The 17,671-nt window shown below is 43.6% G+C and overlaps 2 protein-coding genes across 2 annotated transcripts in view; both read left to right on the top strand.

Annotated features, from left to right (window-relative positions):
* Positions 1-2,227: 2,227 nt before the first annotated feature.
* On the top strand, positions 2,228-4,472 carry six3b (SIX homeobox 3b). Its single transcript, XM_069159815.1, has 2 exons — positions 2,228-2,922; positions 3,632-4,472. Exons 1-2 carry the CDS (start codon positions 2,228-2,230, stop codon positions 3,768-3,770), a joined length of 834 nt encoding a protein of 277 aa, XP_069015916.1. The 3' UTR covers positions 3,771-4,472.
* Positions 4,473-8,247: 3,775 nt separating this feature from the next.
* Positions 8,248-17,671, top strand: part of prkcea (protein kinase C, epsilon a) — a 33,460-nt gene continuing 24,036 nt past the window's right edge. The window contains exon 1 of the mRNA XM_069160317.1: positions 8,248-9,479. Coding sequence (XP_069016418.1) covers positions 9,135-9,479 — 345 coding nt within the window. The 5' untranslated portion in view covers positions 8,248-9,134. The remainder of the gene's footprint in view (positions 9,480-17,671) is intronic.

The following is a 17,671-nucleotide window of genomic DNA, read 5'->3' as shown; positions in this document are numbered from 1 at the left end:
AGTTGGAGAAAAGGCAAGCTGCCTTTTTCACACATTTTTAGCTATTAACCAAACTTCTTGCTAACCTGTGACCGACAAAATTACAGCGAGAAACAAGAAGCGGAGGAGGCGAAGTTGCACGAGTTGCTCAGTTGCAGTGTATCTTCACTAAAGATGTGCTCAACCGAAAAACAAAGTGGACGTTCACCTTGTAAATTTGACCCCTCGGACCATAAAACAGCCAAAATACACACATGCAGTCTACAAATGCATCGCCGCTATTATCAAAAACTAACAAAAGAAAAGAGAGTAGTTTCATTTATGTGTAGTACGGGCTGCTGGTGTGTTTTAGAATAGATTTTAAGACGACACTCTTTCTGACAACACTTTGTCTTTCATACAGTTTAATTGTAAGAGGGTCAATTAAAATGAGTACGTGTATTTATAATAATGTATGTATTAGTGTGTGTATTTAGCTTTGTCCTAATTTATTCATTATTCTCTTTTACTAATTTTGCAGGTTCACGTTTACTTTTTGCGAAGCACCCTATGTAGCATAGGTCCTACATAAATGAGCTTTATTAATACACACAGTATATATATTTTTTTTAATTATAATTTATTATTGTGAAGCTTGTTTGATTTGATGTAGGGATTACCTCGACAAGCATGAACCATATGCATCGCCCGGGGTGAAAAACTGGCACACCACCATGCAGGGACATCTGTCTGTCGGGATAATTGGCATTAACCCTTTTAAAGCTGGGCAGCCCCCTTTTTTTACGCCCAACACATCTGCACCGTGGCCTTTTGGGAGGGTGGACGTGTGCCACAGAGAGGACGAGATGTCGTACGATAAAGGCGCGAGAGGGGTCAAGCAATTTCTTTTGATGAATCCCCTTCAGTTCGCACGAGCTTTTTTTCATCCACACACACACACACACACACACACATCATCAATCAATCATAATTCTCACTTATTTACCTTCGACCTTACACAAACCTAAAACCAAGTTTTTATGCTCAAATGTTATAGTTTGCATTGAGCTCCTTTTTGTCCCTAAAAAGGAGGCAGGTCCCCACGGTGGGCCGAACAGAATTATGTCCCCACAACATGAGGAATACAAGTACACACACACACACACACACACACACACACACACACACAACGATGCGAAGGGTGCCACACTCCAAAGCATATGATCCAGAGCAGCCGAAATGTGTTAATGTTGATTGAATATGCTGCTCCATTACACTAATGTTAGCAGGCTGTATGGGGCCGATGCTAATCCAAGGTAACAGAATGGAGATGGAGTGCGGTTTATCTCTGAACTTATGGATATTAGAAAATAGGAAAGTGATTAGAGTGGTGGGAAACCACTTAGAGAAACGTACGCTTTCAGGTCTGAACGGGATTTCCAATCACACCCCTACGCTCAAGAATCACTGCTATTAATGATGCGAGGAGCTTACTGGCAGGACGAGAGAGGTTATGAGATTTAGTTGATAGCAGACAGGGATGTCAGGTAGTTTTCATCTTGTTCCTCATCATCATTATAACAACTTACATTTCTCCGGTCTTCTTGTAACTTTGCTATTTCTTTAGTCTTTTTTTAAACTAAAAGTCAGACGTCGTAATTACTGTGCTCTGTCACATTTGATCCTGTTTTGCTAGACATTAGAATAAACATTTGAAACGACAATTTCAAAAGCGGATTAGGCCTCTTTTGTCTAACTTCCAACAAACCTGTAACAAATCTGAAGAAGAATATGTCCCAAAAATGAAAGAGAAATTCATTTTTCTTAATGTCTGTCTGTCGGTACTCATCTGGATTACACAAAGACTATTTAACTGAAAATCAAACTACTGGAAGATCAATTCTGATGTTTTGTATTTAGGTCAGTTTTGTTCATTTTGCACTGATTTGAATCAATAGTCTGGTATTTCCACTACTCGTAGTATAATATAGTAAGTTCACAGGAAACGAAGCTTAAATAGTTTACATTTACAGTTCAGAACAGACTTCATGTGTCCAGCTTGTGCACTAAAGGGGGAGATAAATCCTCAGTTTGATTGACAGTGCAGCCATGACAACCCCGCATCAGTTGCAGGGTGTCCAATGAGGAGTCAGATTCAGGGTCCCGCCCTGACTCCCAGGTGAGCTAAAGAGTCTGACTTCAGCGATTTCTGTCAGACTGTTCCCGAAACGCACTGTGTCTCCTCTTTTGGTTTCACTTTGTAATCCAGATGGTTTTCAGATCGCCGCTTGACTTTTTCTCAGCCTCCCGTCTGCTCCTGCCTCACTTTGCAGATGGGCCCCCTGTCCTGCCTCGCTCTCGGTCCCCGGATGACCCTCCCGCCGCTTGCCCTCCCCTCGCTCTCCCGGGACTGTGTTTTTCTGCGGCGCAGATCGCCAGCGTCTGCGAGACCCTGGAAGAGACCGGTGACATCGAGCGGCTGGCCCGCTTCCTCTGGTCACTCCCGGTGACCGTAGACGGCCGCGACTCCATCTCCGAGCACGAGTCGGTGCAGCGGGCTCGCGCCGTGGTGGCCTACCACACGGGAAGTTTTCGCGAGCTTTATCACATCCTGGAGACGCATCGCTTTACGCGCGCCTCGCACGGTAAATTGCAGGCGATGTGGCTTGAAGCTCACTACCGGGAGGCGGAGAAGCTCCGGGGGCGGCCGCTCGGACCCGTGGACAAGTACCGCGTGAGGAAGAAGTTCCCGTTACCGAGGACAATCTGGGACGGGGAACAGAAGACGCACTGCTTCAAAGAGCGCACTCGGGGGCTGCTGAGAGAGTGGTACCTGCAGGACCCGTACCCCAACCCGGGGAAGAAACGGGAGCTGGCACACGCCACCGGACTGACACCGACTCAAGTTGGGAACTGGTTCAAAAACCGCCGACAGAGAGACCGGGCGGCAGCAGCCAAAAACAGGTCCGTGACTTTTAGTTGAAATAATCTGTCACAGCTGGAAACATGAAGTTGCGTATATTTTGAACGAGAGTAGCAACAACAACAACAAAAAAAGCCAGTAAATAACAATTTTGGGCCTTTTTTAGTAGCCTAAAGTGTCAAATTACTGTTACTCTACGTGTCGACATTTGAATCAGTTTCCTTTTTGATCACTAATGTACTCATTCGATTGGCAAGTTCGTATCCACAAACAGCCAATGTTGTGCGTCAAAGGGCCACTTATGCGAAAAACCGCAAGGTCATTCAGCTGGTAGTTTTTTTTTTGTTTTTTTGTTTTCCTACTTTGATTGTGTCCTGGTCGATGGTTTCCCCCTTTCTCTCACTTTAATTTACTTCGGGGTCAGTGTGCGGGTCAATCACCCTGTTCGTCCCGGCAAACCGCGCACGAGTAGGAGCCAAATTGCTTACCATGCGAGGACCGATGTCAATTTGATATTCCAGAAATGATTTGTTGTTATACTTATTATAGGTGAAGCGTCAGTTCATTTTTTTAAATTTTTTTTTTATTTAGAAGTTTTCTTCTATTAACTTGTATTTTAATATTTAAGTATTTATTTGATTTGAACTTGTATACAAAAATAACGTCATGTTTGGGAGTCGGTGTCAGACCCGTTTCGCTCATTTTCACTTTTAACGTCTTTTAATGTCTTTTAATGTCTTTTATTTTCAGGTTGCAGCACCGCCGGATGTGTTCAGAAGGCGCGCGTGCACTAAGCAGAGGAGACTGCAGTCCAGCTGGGAGCGCAGAGCGCGCCGATGGAGAGACTCTTCTCTCAGTTACAGACAGTGACTCCGACTTGGATGTCTGAAACTTTCAATAGATGAAATGGACCTTGAGTTGCCCGTGATGGTCCGCCATGGGTGAACAGAGTGAGGATGTACTGTGGACAAAAGCTGGTCGAGTTTGGGTGGCAATAAATGTTCGGGTTCAGAAAACACATTCTTCCTAAATACAATGCCAATCCAAAGTTAGATGAAGATTCGATTTTTTTTTTTTGGACCCTCTTAATTTCCTGACAATATTCAGTAATTCATTTTTTGCTGCTCCTTTTCGACCTTCTGGTGGTTTCCAGGCGCAGATCATGAATTTGCACCACCTTTTTGATTTTTAACTACATCGCTGGATGGTGATGTGCACATCTGTTGACCCAGCATCCGCCATCAACCTAATTAAAGAGACATCAAGCCGTGGACCCCCTGTTGGACTTTTAACCCCCACAGAGGAGGACATTTAGGCTACAGACTGAAACCTGCCAGTGAGCGAATCCCTCTTATTTTCTTTAATTATGTGTCATAATTTTTTTTTTTTTTTTCCCTGAATGAAACTATTTGTTCCTTGAGAGGCCCCTGAAGGACCCCTGGATGTCCACTGCTGTAGACAATCAATACCACTGAATCCTACCTCCCTGTCTGGCTGTTCATCTCCTTGTTTTTTTTCTTTTCTCTGTACCGTCACCTCTACTTTATTTAAAGTTCACTGTGCAGTCTTTGTCACACTGTTATATGTCCTGTTCCATTTGATGCTAAATAAATGTTTTAGTATTTTATATAAATAAAATTATTTAATATATGACTGTTATTTTAACAATTCATTCTGTACTATCACTGCAAGAACAGTGTGAGTGTGTCTGTGTGAGTGGGTGTAGTCAATAGTTTATAATGACTTTGTCATACTTTATGGTCCTCTCAGAATTTACTTTATATGTTTAAGGTCAAGTCATTCCTACAGGGACTTCGTGGCAGTGAGTTCAATATTAGTAAGACAAAGTTTTCTCACGCAGTAAAGATCAGGAAACTTTTTTTGTGGTATAATGACAAAAAATACTGTTGTCAACCGTAAACAGAAAAACACAACTGTCATCATATTTAATGATGAACTGTATGGTTACAGTCCCTACAGTTTGTTATAAATAATATATTTACCCTTATTAATCTGATTAATCTGTCTAAAGTCCAAAAGATAAACAATTTATTGCAATCATGCAATAAAAAGCAACAATTGTGTTTAAAACAACTCCGTATGTTGTATGCAAGTCGACTAAAACATGCGTTATTTTTTTTTTTCCAGAGTTACATGTTAAAACAGGAAATGACTGAGAAGCAATAAGGTTCATGAGTTTGGATAATTTTCCAACTCTTTTATTAGATAGTTTTATTTTAAATCCATGCACAGTTCTTGTAATGATGATAAAGAACATCACAATAAAGGTCTGTTAAAGCTTTATTAAAAAAATAAATAAATTTTAAAAAAAAAGTCCCAACTAGCACAATGTTTCCTATGTTTCCTATCCTGCCCCATAAACGGACATATTCATCAGATTCTCTCATTTTCTGTCTCTTGCTAAAATGCAGTCAGTCGTTGACAGATGTCTCTGGACGAGTCCCGCTCGCCTCTGGAAACGGTTCCTTTCAGTATGAACACGCAGCAGCGCCACCCTGTGGTCAAAAGTAAAGCCAGCGCCTCTTTGACAAAAAGCAGTGTACAAGGAAATAGAATTTGTTCCAATAACAGTCTGATGCAGAAAATAAACAGATAAAAGGTTCAAGTTCAATGGTCGCAATAGGTACGGTGAAATTATTTGATTTAGTTATTTTAATTTCTATTCCTCCCTGTACACTTGTTTGTTGTCATTTATCTTTCCCCAGTTAGAGTCATAAATACATCGCTCGACCCTAAAAGAGGAGATATAAAAGGTAATATATTTTTTTATTTAATGCACTACTGAAAATATTAGCGTTTTTGCTGCAGCACAGATCAGTTCCTCTGCAACCTGACCATTTGTTAACCGTTCGTCTCCGAGGAGCGCTTGAACACAGCGCTCAGTGACGTCACGATTCGGGAGCGTCATCATCTCAGCAATGCGGCCTGCGAGCCAGCAGGCGGCGCAGCTGACCAGGCCTGATAATGAAGTCCTACAACTCAAAGATAAGTCCTCTCCTTTTACACATTAACGCATAAAATAATCTTTCTAATCCTGCAGTTTTCCAAAATGGTCCATGTACATGAAAACTTTTGCGAGGCTACTTTTAAATAGCCAACTTTTATGTGCAAAAACTTCGTTTTCAGATGACTTTTACTCGTAGCAAAGTATTCCTAAAGTGTACGTTTTTATGATTCCCCTTTACAGCAAACGAATGGCAGCAAAAACGCGGTTTGAACAGCTTGATGAGATAACATAACATTTGAAGTGCCCTCACACAGTTTTATTTACTCCGAATCTGACAAAGTGGTGCACAAATTGCAGAAGCAGATTTCAAATGCAGACAAAAAAAAAAAAATCAGTATTTGGTGACCTGAAGTGATGCATGTGGGTACAGTCTAGTTCCAACGTAGAGCAGAGACAGACAGCCAATGGAGTCGAAGCAGATGTAGATAAAAAAAATAAAAAAGGTCTGGCTGGGCAGCTAAGTGTGTGCTTGCTGCCGGGGCAGTAGGTCACTGCCACCCTGTCAGGGACTTCAGTATATTTTTGACAGCACTGCCCGATCCACACTGCAGGGTCGGACGAGAGGTCAAAGCATCGTTTAGCATTCATGCTGGGCTTCTGGTGTCCGTCCTCATCTAACCTCTACGTTCACTTCACTGTTGTTAACTGGAAGCTCGATGTGATTCGGTCATGCTCCAAATTCCTGTTCATTGATAAACATTCGTGTGTTTACGTGTGTGTGTGTGTGTGTGTGTGGGAGACAAAGACATCTGAGGACACTCACGTAACAGTCCATGATGAAGAGTGACAGTTACTATGATGACCTGCTTGTCACTTATTGTGACTGTGGCTAATCAGCCAACAAGGCAACCAAACAAGCAGGGTTCATGATCAGGGATGTGTCACATGTCATCAGTGTATAAGACACAGACGGAAAGATTATTTTATTCCTACAAGTAATGTACTTTTACTCAAGTAAGTCTTTTTTTTTTTTTTTTTTTTTAATCGGTAAAGTCAGACAAAATGCAATAAATCACAGATGTAGATGGGTAAACACAATGTGGTGTTTTTGCTCCAAAACGGCCACATCACTCTTAAAGTACTGGTGTAGCATTTAGGAATCAAACAGCCCTGATTACAGACAAATAACTTCAATCGTAGGAGAGACAGAAGATAAACTAAAATTCAAGAAAAAAAAAATAAACAATTAAAATAGATTTGAAATATAGATACTAATAGACAATGAGTGGTAAGAAAAACATACAAAGAATAAAATGTAAAAGTTACAAATAAAAAAAAAACAAGCGAACTATATGTATAGTATGGGGTAGTATTACACAATTGCAATGTCCATTTTTTTTTTTTTCTGTGGATTAAAAATGGTTGTCAAAAAGCATAAAGTTTCGGAGCACGACAACAGAGTTGCAAAATTTTCTCCAAGTCAAAGGAGACATTAAGGTCTGTAATCCACAGGTTGAAGGTTGGAGGGAGGTTTTCCTCCCATAAGTCGCCGAGCAAAAAAAGAGACGCAAAAGCTTCCGTGTTTTTGTCGAACGGTGAACAGGTGCGCAGAGTTACGCCAAATCCTGCAGCGGTGGCAGAAGGTTCCACGAGTAGCCTACTTCCAAAACATCTGGACATGTTTTAAATATTGATCGCCAATAATTGTTTGGTTTTGGACCAAACCACAACATGTGTGGCAGGGTGGCACAGATCCACACTGGCCCTGAACTCAGCCGGTGTTAGACCCAGTTAAGACCATTTGAAACCTGTCTGTTTGTTCAGCAGCATCACCGTCACAAACCTCTGTCGTATTCTTATACTGATACGTGGCTGCGGGCCAACAGACAGGTATATATATTTTAATTTACTATTCCAGCTACTTGGAATAACCTGCTGTCATTATAGTATTTATAGTTCTGTCTCTTCACGCTCTCCTCTTGTGTGTTATGTGTGTAATGTGTGTGTGTGTGAGAGGATGTCTGTGACCGTGCATAAGGACTGACTGACTGACTGATTGACTGGCTCCATTGGCTGTCTGGCCACGACACACACACACACACACACACACACACACACACACACACACACACACACACACACACACACTCTCCACGCCTGAGGGTGAATTCCATCCCTAGTCTACGTCTCTTGAAAACACCTCTTCCATATGAACACACGCGCGCGCACGCACGCACGCACGCACACACACACACACACACACACACACACACACACACACACACACACACGGTCTCTCTCTCTCTCTCTCTCTCTCTCTCTCTCTCTCTCTCTCTCTCTCTCTTCTTTCATCCGGCTCAAGAGCCCAGCAGCGCGGGTGACGCGTTTTGCGCATTTCCTGCAGCTCGCGCTCACTCACGGATTCAGGAGAGAGGGGACGGGAAACGAGGGGCGCGCGCAAGGACCGAAAGGAGGAGGAAAAAAAAAAAACCCGAACGGGAGCGGGAGCACTGTGATGTATTCGGGGTGCTCGTCAGCCCGAAAAAGACTGCACTGAGGGGCAGAGAGGCATTGCTTTTTTTTTTTTTTTTTTTTTCCGAGAGTGCGCACAAATATCGCGGTGCCGCGAGGTCGCAGCGAGGAGATTATCCCGGAGAAGAGAGCGAGCCGCGACGGGCTGGAAACGGAGCACCAATCCCGGATGGCTAGGCGCGGCTGCTCGCGCTCTCTCCCACCCTGACCCGGGAGAGACACACACAAGGACCGCGGGGGGAGCTCCGGGGGCTTCACGTGAACGAGAGCCAGCCTACCTGTATTTCCCACTCGCTGTCGTTTCTATCCCGCCCTGTTTCCGCTGAAACGGGATTTTTTTTTTTTGGAGCGGCGCACGGGACCGACCATAAACAAACAAGGCAGCCGCTCGGGGTGGGAGAGTGTTCAGCAAGCGACCTCTGAAGGGTGTGAGTCTGCGTTATTACTGCGTTTTTCAGCCCATTAGAGATCCATTAGCTGCACCGTAAGCGTGTGTGTGTGTGTGTGTGTGTGTGTGTGTGGATAACACGGTGTTCCGATATGGCTGTACTAGACTAAGAGTCCAAGGAGCCAGCGGCATTATGGGATGTAGCAGGACTGTGCAGTGACCCCGCTCATTGGAAGGAAACACTCTTGTGTACAGGAGCAGGAACAGGCAGACTTAGCCTAAACACACACCCTCATCCTTTTATACACACACACACGCACACACACACACACACACACACACACACATCCCAGCAGCCTGCAGCCATGCCTGTGTTCAGTGGTCTGTTGAAGGTGCGAGTGTGTGAGGCGGTGGACCTGAAGCCCACCCCGTGGGCGCTGCGTCACGCTGTGGGGAAGAGTGGCTCCTTCCTGCTGGACCCCTACCTGGCCCTGAACCTGGACCATACCCGGTTGGGCCAAACCGCCACCAGGACCAAGACCAACAGTCCCGCCTGGCACCAGGAGTTCTGCACTGAGGTCCGCGAGGGACGGAGCCTGGAGCTGTCCGTTTTCCACGATGCGCCCATCGGGTATGATGACTTTGTGGCCAACTGCACCATCCAGCTGGAGGACCTGCTGCAGAACGGAACCAGGCACTACGAAGACTGGGTACGTGTTTCGTGTGTAACTGTGTGTGGGGTCGTGGAAGCCGCAGGCTTGCGTGTGCACTTTGATTCGGAGTGCGAGCGGGTGAAAGACAATTTTAACAACAAACAAGAGACCCGAGAGTCTGCAACAAACCCACTGTTGCGTTGTTTGCGCTGCGTATTTGATGTGGTGGCGGAGGAACGGGCCCCCGAGCCACGACATGCACGCGTTTGGTCGACTAATCCGCTTCACAATGAGCAGCTTTGGGGAGTTCGGTGCCTTGCTCATGAAGTCGGGGATGCGCTTAGTGGATTTCTTCCCTTTCGACACAGATTCCGATCTGTCACCTTTTCATGTGTTCTTTTACAGAGCGCAGAACCCACACCATTACTCCATCTCTCTCTCTCTCCCTCCCCCCCCCCCCCCAAATTTGAAATCTGGACATTTGTTACTGCTCTGCATTAACCTGAGAAAGACCATATCATTTTGGAGGAGTAATTAATGAATGAAGAAAGTGTTTATTAGTGTCCCGTCTGTCTGTTTTAAGGCTGATAAAAAACAAAAAACAAATCTGGCCAATCAAGATCTGAGCATCCCTACTCATTCAACCTCTGCGGTTTCGGTGATTTGGGCCTTCAGTCGTAATCATTATCACCTTCTCTTCATTGCTAAATATGCTCCTCAAATCTTGGCGCTTGTGCGTCGTCACCTTCGCCACATCCTCACAGTTCATTTAGCAGTCCAGCAGTGCACATCTGCTGTCAAACGGCACGCGTGTCTCCGAGCTGAGGTGGAGCTGTCTTTTGTTTGGGTATCGGGGTCTCTGACTCTATTCCTCTGTGACGTACGCGAAGCTATCGGCAGATATTTGGTTTTCCTTTCCTCAGTCCTGCAGCATTCCTCCTCCTCCTCAATCTGCGACACAGGAGCTGTTTGGACTTGTTTTACATCTGAGTCGGGCACCTCGGGTCCGGCCTGTAGTCGTCCTATCTCGGTTTCTCACATTCCTCGTTGCCTCTCCTGGCTTGCCTTCACCCCTGTAGAATTACATTTACAGCGCAAACGCGGCAACGCAGACGTCGGTCAGAGTCTCTGTTTTTCTCTTCCTGTACGTTGAGGCAGACGATCTAGCAGCTGGAGAGACAGACGTCCCTTTCATTTGTTGCGGTTTTTCGTCACGTAATCTCAACTTGAGTTGGGACTGTGACGTTGGGCTGCTACATGTAGATGTGTACGTACGAGGATAAAGAGCTTTTTGTTTCGGCTCTGCAAGTTTTGTGTCGAGTTTTAACACGTGATCTTGTCCCGCCATTAACGCTTGTTTTTATTTTTGCCTTGCTTTATGTTAGACGAAAGGCTGAGGAAAGTGATTTCAGGGTAGAGTATTGTGGGAGCTGAGGATATGCAATTAAAATAACCGCATGGTTAGTTTTGCATTTAGGTGATATTTTACCCTATTTAACATTACTGCCAACAAGGTGTATCTGTATAATTTTTCACATAATAATAATAATAAAAAAAACCTATTGTGATAATGGCAATATTTTGACTTTTTGACGTAATGACGTCATGTTACGTGCTCATACTACACACAGCAACAAGTGTGGCTGACAGCGGCTTCACGGTGGAGAAGTTACTTCCAAAGAGGGCAGCGACTTCAGTACTGTGATGAGCAATAGGGACAAAATCAAGTGTCACAGTATTTTTTTTTTTACCAAATACCTCGATATTTATATTGCAGCAATGTTGTTTAGATGATTATTGCTGTTTTACACAATGAGTTTTTAAAAAAAATAAAATAATCACCAGTAATGTGAATATAATGACGTCAGAAAATGACATCACCTTTCTGTAATGCAGCTTTTAAAACTAGGAAACAAAGAAAACAGTGATACCGTATCACGATATTACGACATCCAAAATCGAATCTCGTCTCATAGAGCGATATGATATAATATTAATAAGTTGCCCAGCCTTAAGTGTGGAAGTGATTTGGTTACAAAGATCAGATTTAAAAAAAAAAAAAAAAAAGACTGTAATATGTTTGTTTTTAGTGAATATTTCAAGGAAAACTGTTGCGTTTCTTATAATGGGTAAAACTATAATGAGGTTTTTTTTTTTTTTGGAATTGTATGTTATTTGTAATATTGTCAGAAATATTATTGTTGCAGAAATACCCTACATTATTTTAGGAGCACATCTCCCATCTTTACTGCCACCTATTTTCCATACCATATTTTGAGTTAATACTTTAACTTTCTACCTTTCAGGCAGCTTTCAGTTTCAGTTTATAGCAACACACATAACTGTCACAACAGACAACTGTCAGACAATTGGAGCTTTGAAATATGATGATAAATCACTGCAGCCGTTGTGCTTATTACAGTATTATTACTACTTGTTTTGTCAGACGGCATTTTAGTTTCGTGGTAATATTGTTTTGAAGACTCTTGAATGCCACGGTACGTAATACAGACCCGGCTCTCAGCTGGATTAACACATGACCATGATGTAATGTTAAAAAAGGAGGCAACAAAATGGTCATTGTGGTGAATTAATCTCAAATGTCATGTTTTAGGAAGCTTATTTTCATACCGTAGTGCATTACAAATCTTATTGTGCGCTTTATGAATGTGAATGTGATGCAAAATGATTGGGGGGGGGGGTCTAATTGATGTAGTGATGTAACCTTTTTCTATATCAGCATACATTGACATGTATAAATAGGCACAGACACACATGGACACACACAAACACCCACAAACACGCACACCCCGTCCCTCAGCCATCCAGAGTAAGGTCAGAGCATATGGATCACTCTGTTGATTGACCACATCCCATTGATCAGCCAGCCGGCTCGTCGATACATCTGCCTCAGAGCGACACTTCCACCCCCCCCCACCCCCTCGCCCCCCGTCCTCCTCCCTTCATTACTCGCCACCTCTGCCTCCCCGTGTCTCCCCCATCCTCCACTCTCCATCAGTGAATTCCTCCGTCACCTGAGCATCACTTCTCCTCCTCCTCCTCTCTACGGTTAGACCCATCATCTTCCTCTTCCCGCCTCGCTCGTGTGCACCTTCATCTCCTCTTTTATCTGCTTCCTCGGGACGCCCTTACCTTCTTTTTGCTCTTCAGTCTCCAGTGAAGAGGGAAGGATGTGAAGCTCAGCTTCAACAAAGGAGGCAAGACATCTAATGAAGTTAATAGGTTGTCCGAGTCGGATCAGTCAAGTTTTTCCCTGCAGTTTTTCCACCCATTTGTGCTAAAAAAAACAACAACAAAAAACACCAACAACATCATGCACCAACTTCCCACAAATTTCTCTACGTTTGAAAATATGATGGTAAGATAATTCGAAGATAAAAACGTCACCATTACCAACACAAAAATAAATGCTGGCATTAAATGTTTTGACCCTTTTACCACTTAGCGGCCTCCTCCAACGTTCATGGCCTGCTATTGCTGTAAACGTTTCCATAAATATACACACATATTATATGTATTGACGTATTAGAGTCTCATCGTTTCAGTCACCATGTTCAGAAGAGAAACATTCTGTTGTAAAGATTTTCAGGGTCGGCACCAGGGCAGAGCAGGCTGGGAAAGGTTCAAACTTGAACTAAAAATGACTTTTAATCTGTCACTTATTTGAACAGTTTAGCACATAAAGTGTCACGAAATAGTAGAAAATGCTCACCATAATTCCTCAAAACTTAAGGGGAGGTTTTTTTGTTTTTTGTTTTTTTTTGGTGCTATTTTTGTGTTTTTAATAAACTTGGAACAATCATCCAGAATTGCTCTCTAAATGGTAAACTTGAAATTTGGAACAGACAGTCATGGTCCCAGAGGGTGAAACACTTTGGTGATCCCCTGATTCGCATTTGTGAGTTTTATTGAAATATATCAACAGCCACCGGATTTATTACCATGAATTATGGTGCCTCCCTCAGGACGACTGTAACAACTTTTCATCGACCACCAACATCAACTCTGAGTCTCAGTTGGTCCAGTAATTTGATTTATTGACTAAATACCACTCATGATATTCCCTCTAGCCTCAGCTAAACTGTTTAGCGCTAGTTAGTTAGTGAACAGGGTTAGCATTTAGCTCCAACCAAATGGTACGCTTCCTGCTGCTCAGATGAACACCGAGGCTTGTGTACCTCAGCTCCGTCTTTCTCACTTCCTCCGCCCTTCTGCTGCCTCTCTCCTCTCATCTCGTCATCTCTGCCTCTCCTGCCTCAGCGCCGTTATCCCCGTCCTCTCGGCTTCCTGTTCTCTTTTGTCTCCCGCCGCCTCTCCGTGAGCCGTCTCCTGCGGATCCCCAAGCGCGCGCGAGGTTCCCGCTCCGCGCCGCCGGTGAAATATTAACCAGGCTTTGATGCTTATTAATTGCCCCGCTCAGTAATTGAGATGCTCCGCGGAGCCCGTCCCCATGGTGACGGTGACAGCCCCGTCCCCTTGGTGACAGCCTCTCACCCACAAGACACACCAGAGAGAGAGATGGGTAGGTGAGAGTTGGGGGGGGGGGGGGGGGGGGGGGGTGTTTCAAGAAGGGAGAAAAACAAAGCAGAACCCTTTTTGGTTCTCTAAGAAGTCAGAATAATTTAAATTGGAGGCCTTCAAAGATAGAGACACTTAAAAGGTTTCTTTGTGCTGCACGGCCACTCTTTAAGGGAAATTCCATTTTACTCACCGGCATAATTGTGGAGATGGTGCAAGCAGGGACTCAGCGAGACGCGACCATTACAGCATTGTCTACCGGGCTGAGTAACGCAAGCCTCAGGCAGGTTTAAACAAGTTTTAATGTCATTTACACCCAAAAAAAAAAAAAGGTCAAACATGTCCAGTTAAAAAAAAAAACCTGTAACCTCGGCGTAAAGCTGCTTCTTGAATAAACATCGGCACAACGTACCTTTGATTGGCGCTCACAGAGGCTAACACATGCGGCCGAATACTATCGTTCATCTCCACGTTTTCTGTCCACAAGACCTGTTTTATCGTAAAGGAAACTGAGTTCACTCGGAGCGAAACACGTCACATAAATATCTCCAGCAATTTCTACACATTACTGTAAACAAATGCCTGCCTGTGCATTCCTGTGGCAGCTATGGTATCTCAGGGGCTGAGCAACGCTCACTGCTTTTGCTTGAAAACTTTTGTCTAAATAAGCTTGTTTAGATAGACGGGTTTCACTTGACTGCCGTTACAGATGTTATCGTAAAGCGGATATCTACAATCTCTGCCGTGCATCCATTCAGTAAAATGTGGCATCACGGTGGTGAAACAACTGAATAATGCGCCGAAGATATAAAAGACCTTTTCTTCTAGGTTTTTATGATTTTTAAATACTTATGAGTGATTTTTGACAGACTTCATTAGGTGTGTCGTGTTGCTGCCTTCGGCTGCCAAACTTAAAACCTTAATTTGAACACTGGTGTCCTGAATCACGAGTGCTGTGGACCACATTTTCTTAGGCAAACCATCTCTTTCACCGTCATCCACCAGTATGAACATACTCACCGGACAGGTAGTAGACAGGTACACAGCTGTGGCCCAAAACTAACTCGAAGAGAGTGAAATAAGGCCTTCTAATTTAAGATTCACAGACAGCAATTTGAAGCCAAAGCGATTTTATGTCCGTGGGTCGGCTGCTCGTGCGGAGCCTGACCATGTGAATTGCTGCACCCGGCCCACTGACGAGATTCACTCTGCGGATATCAACATAAGGTGCCAAATGACAAGAAATGATTTGATACTCGATATTATCTAAGCAAAAGTTGGACACCCGGCGCAGCAGTGTTCCATTCAGCAATTTAGACTGGCAATGTTACATCCACTTTATATCGTGCTCCAAAATCGGTCTCAAAAACAGATCCTGGCAGCGTCAGAAGGTGTAAAAAGCTCTCAGTTCGTTTTTGTTTTTTTTTGTTTGTGAAAAATGCCACGTGCTGGTGACAGAGAGAGAGAGAGAAAGCAGAGATGGTGGACAGAAGAAGGAGGTAAAGGAAAGGGATGAAGGAGGCGAAATAGTCGGTAAAGAGGAGGAAAGGCCGAGGAGACGAGGTGTTGGAAGGAAGCTCCGTGTAAATACGTCAGGCTGGATGTGGAGAGCTGTGGGGATCGGTTTGAGACGCGATGACCACACGGTTTCCTCGCGGGGCCACGGGCCACATCGGATGTCGGGCAGCCGCTGTTTGACTCCTGGCATCGGCGCAGCGCTCACACGCTCGTGTACAGCGGGCCGGGTTAATGACTGAAGGGCCGTGATCAGCCACTTTTCAATAAATGGTTCAACCAGTTTTAATGAATATCTATTTGACGTTTGTGAACCGCAACAGTTCGTTTGAGTGAAGCTAGTATTTGAGCCGACAGTAAAACTGAACGCTTTAGGCTCGTTTTTTTTTTTTTTTTTTAGCCTTATAGTAGTAACTGGAGAACGCGTTTGCTAATTTTGTTGCGTAACAAGTGACAGATTAAAACGGTGTAAACCTTCTGCATATTTTTGCTGAATATTATATTGGAGTTGTTATTGGATTTTTTTTTTTTTTTTTTTATATATATATAACCGTTTCATTCAGTGTTTCCGTCGGAGAAAGTACCAAAGTAAAGTTGAAAATATGACCCGTTACCGTCATAATACTTTCGTGCCAGCTTCACCCTCCTGCCCCGCCCTCCCTTTTCTCCCTCTTTCAAGACATGACTTATTATTCTTGAGGTCACAAGCCATATTGCCATCATCCCTGACTTTACTCCCGACTCCATTCGCTCACCGCGGCTGGTTGCCGGACGATGACGTCGTGCCCCCCCCCCCCCCCCCTCACACTCCCGCCCCGGTGACCTGCTGCTTAAGTAGGACAGACTGGGTTTAAGATGTACTGTTGTCACAGTGACAATGCACACACACTCACACACACAAAGACAAGAAGGGAGCTCTACCCACTGATGCCAAATCAGGTCAAACTTTGGTGTGTGTGTGCGTGCATTTGTGTGTGTGCGTGTGCGTGTGCGTGTGCGTGTGTGTGTGTGTGTGTGTGTGTGCATGTGCTTAAGGGTGTTTAATGCTTGTTCTCAGTAAAAGGGAAGAAAGTGGAGGATATTTGAGTGCTGTGGGACAGCAGGTGAAATACACACTTTGTCCTCTCACTCTCACTTTCTCTCTCTCTCTCTCTCTCTCTCTCTCTCTCTCTCTCTCTCTCTCTCTCTCTCTCTCTCTCTCTCCGTGACCCCAGGAGTTTGTCTGTTTTTTGTAGGTACACAAAGGAAGATGTTGTCTTTTATTTTAGTCGAGGGACAGAGTGGGTATTTTTTTTTTTTTTTAAAGGAAAATTGCAATTTGATTAAATGCACGTTTTAAAATTGTGATATTTTGATTTTGACTTTTTGGTTTGGTTTGGTTGAAAAAAAAAAAAAAAAACTTCATATTTCTCAGAGTAACGTGTTGAAAAGCTATTGGTAACAGTATTTTTTTGGTATTGATACTTAAGCTCAACTATTTTTGTTGGCAATAAGATATTCATATAAATAAATAGTTCTAATCACCAGCAACTACACTCAGGTGTCGTCAATATTTAATTTCATGAATTGATCAAATATTGTGAAAGTTGTCGTCTGTACTGTTTGCGCACTTTCTTCCACTACTGCACTATGTTACTGTGCTGAATATGATTTTGTCATTCAATCGCTGTTGAAATTGTACCGCCTTCAGATATAGTTTGACACTTTTGGAAATATTTACTTTTCTGCTGATGAATTAGACGAGGAAACCGATGCTGCCCTCATATCTGTCCTGTAAAACCAACGCTGGACTACGCTGCCAGTTAGCTTAGCTGTCGAACCCATTAAAAAGAGAAGTGTTAAAACAACAATTAGCTGTGACATGCTGCATTATGTCCCGCACTCTTTCTTGGCCAGGAGCAGTAACTTCCTGAAATCTCTGCTGGTTGCCTGGCAACAGCTCAGAGTTAAGAAACAGACCAGCACAGTTTTGGACTAATTTAATAAATGATATTTAATGTATTAATTAGTCAGCTTAAAAAAAAAAAAAAAAAAAGTGGTATGAAGCTTTTATTTTAACTCTCAACCAGAAAGCAAATATTAGTACATCCCAAAATGTCAAACTTTTTCTTTAAAGGTTATAAATTGAGACATTGCGGTGAAGCGGGCTGTTCTGTCAGGCTGTGACGCCGATGTTAGCCGAGGCAGGTACACCT

Source organism: Embiotoca jacksoni, unplaced genomic scaffold, assembly GCF_022577435.1.
Source record: "Embiotoca jacksoni isolate LCO1_2020_lvr unplaced genomic scaffold, fEmbJac1.0.p SCAF_26, whole genome shotgun sequence".
NCBI classification, from domain to species: domain Eukaryota; kingdom Metazoa; phylum Chordata; class Actinopteri; family Embiotocidae; genus Embiotoca; species Embiotoca jacksoni.
This window is presented reverse-complemented; position numbering and strand designations above follow the sequence as displayed.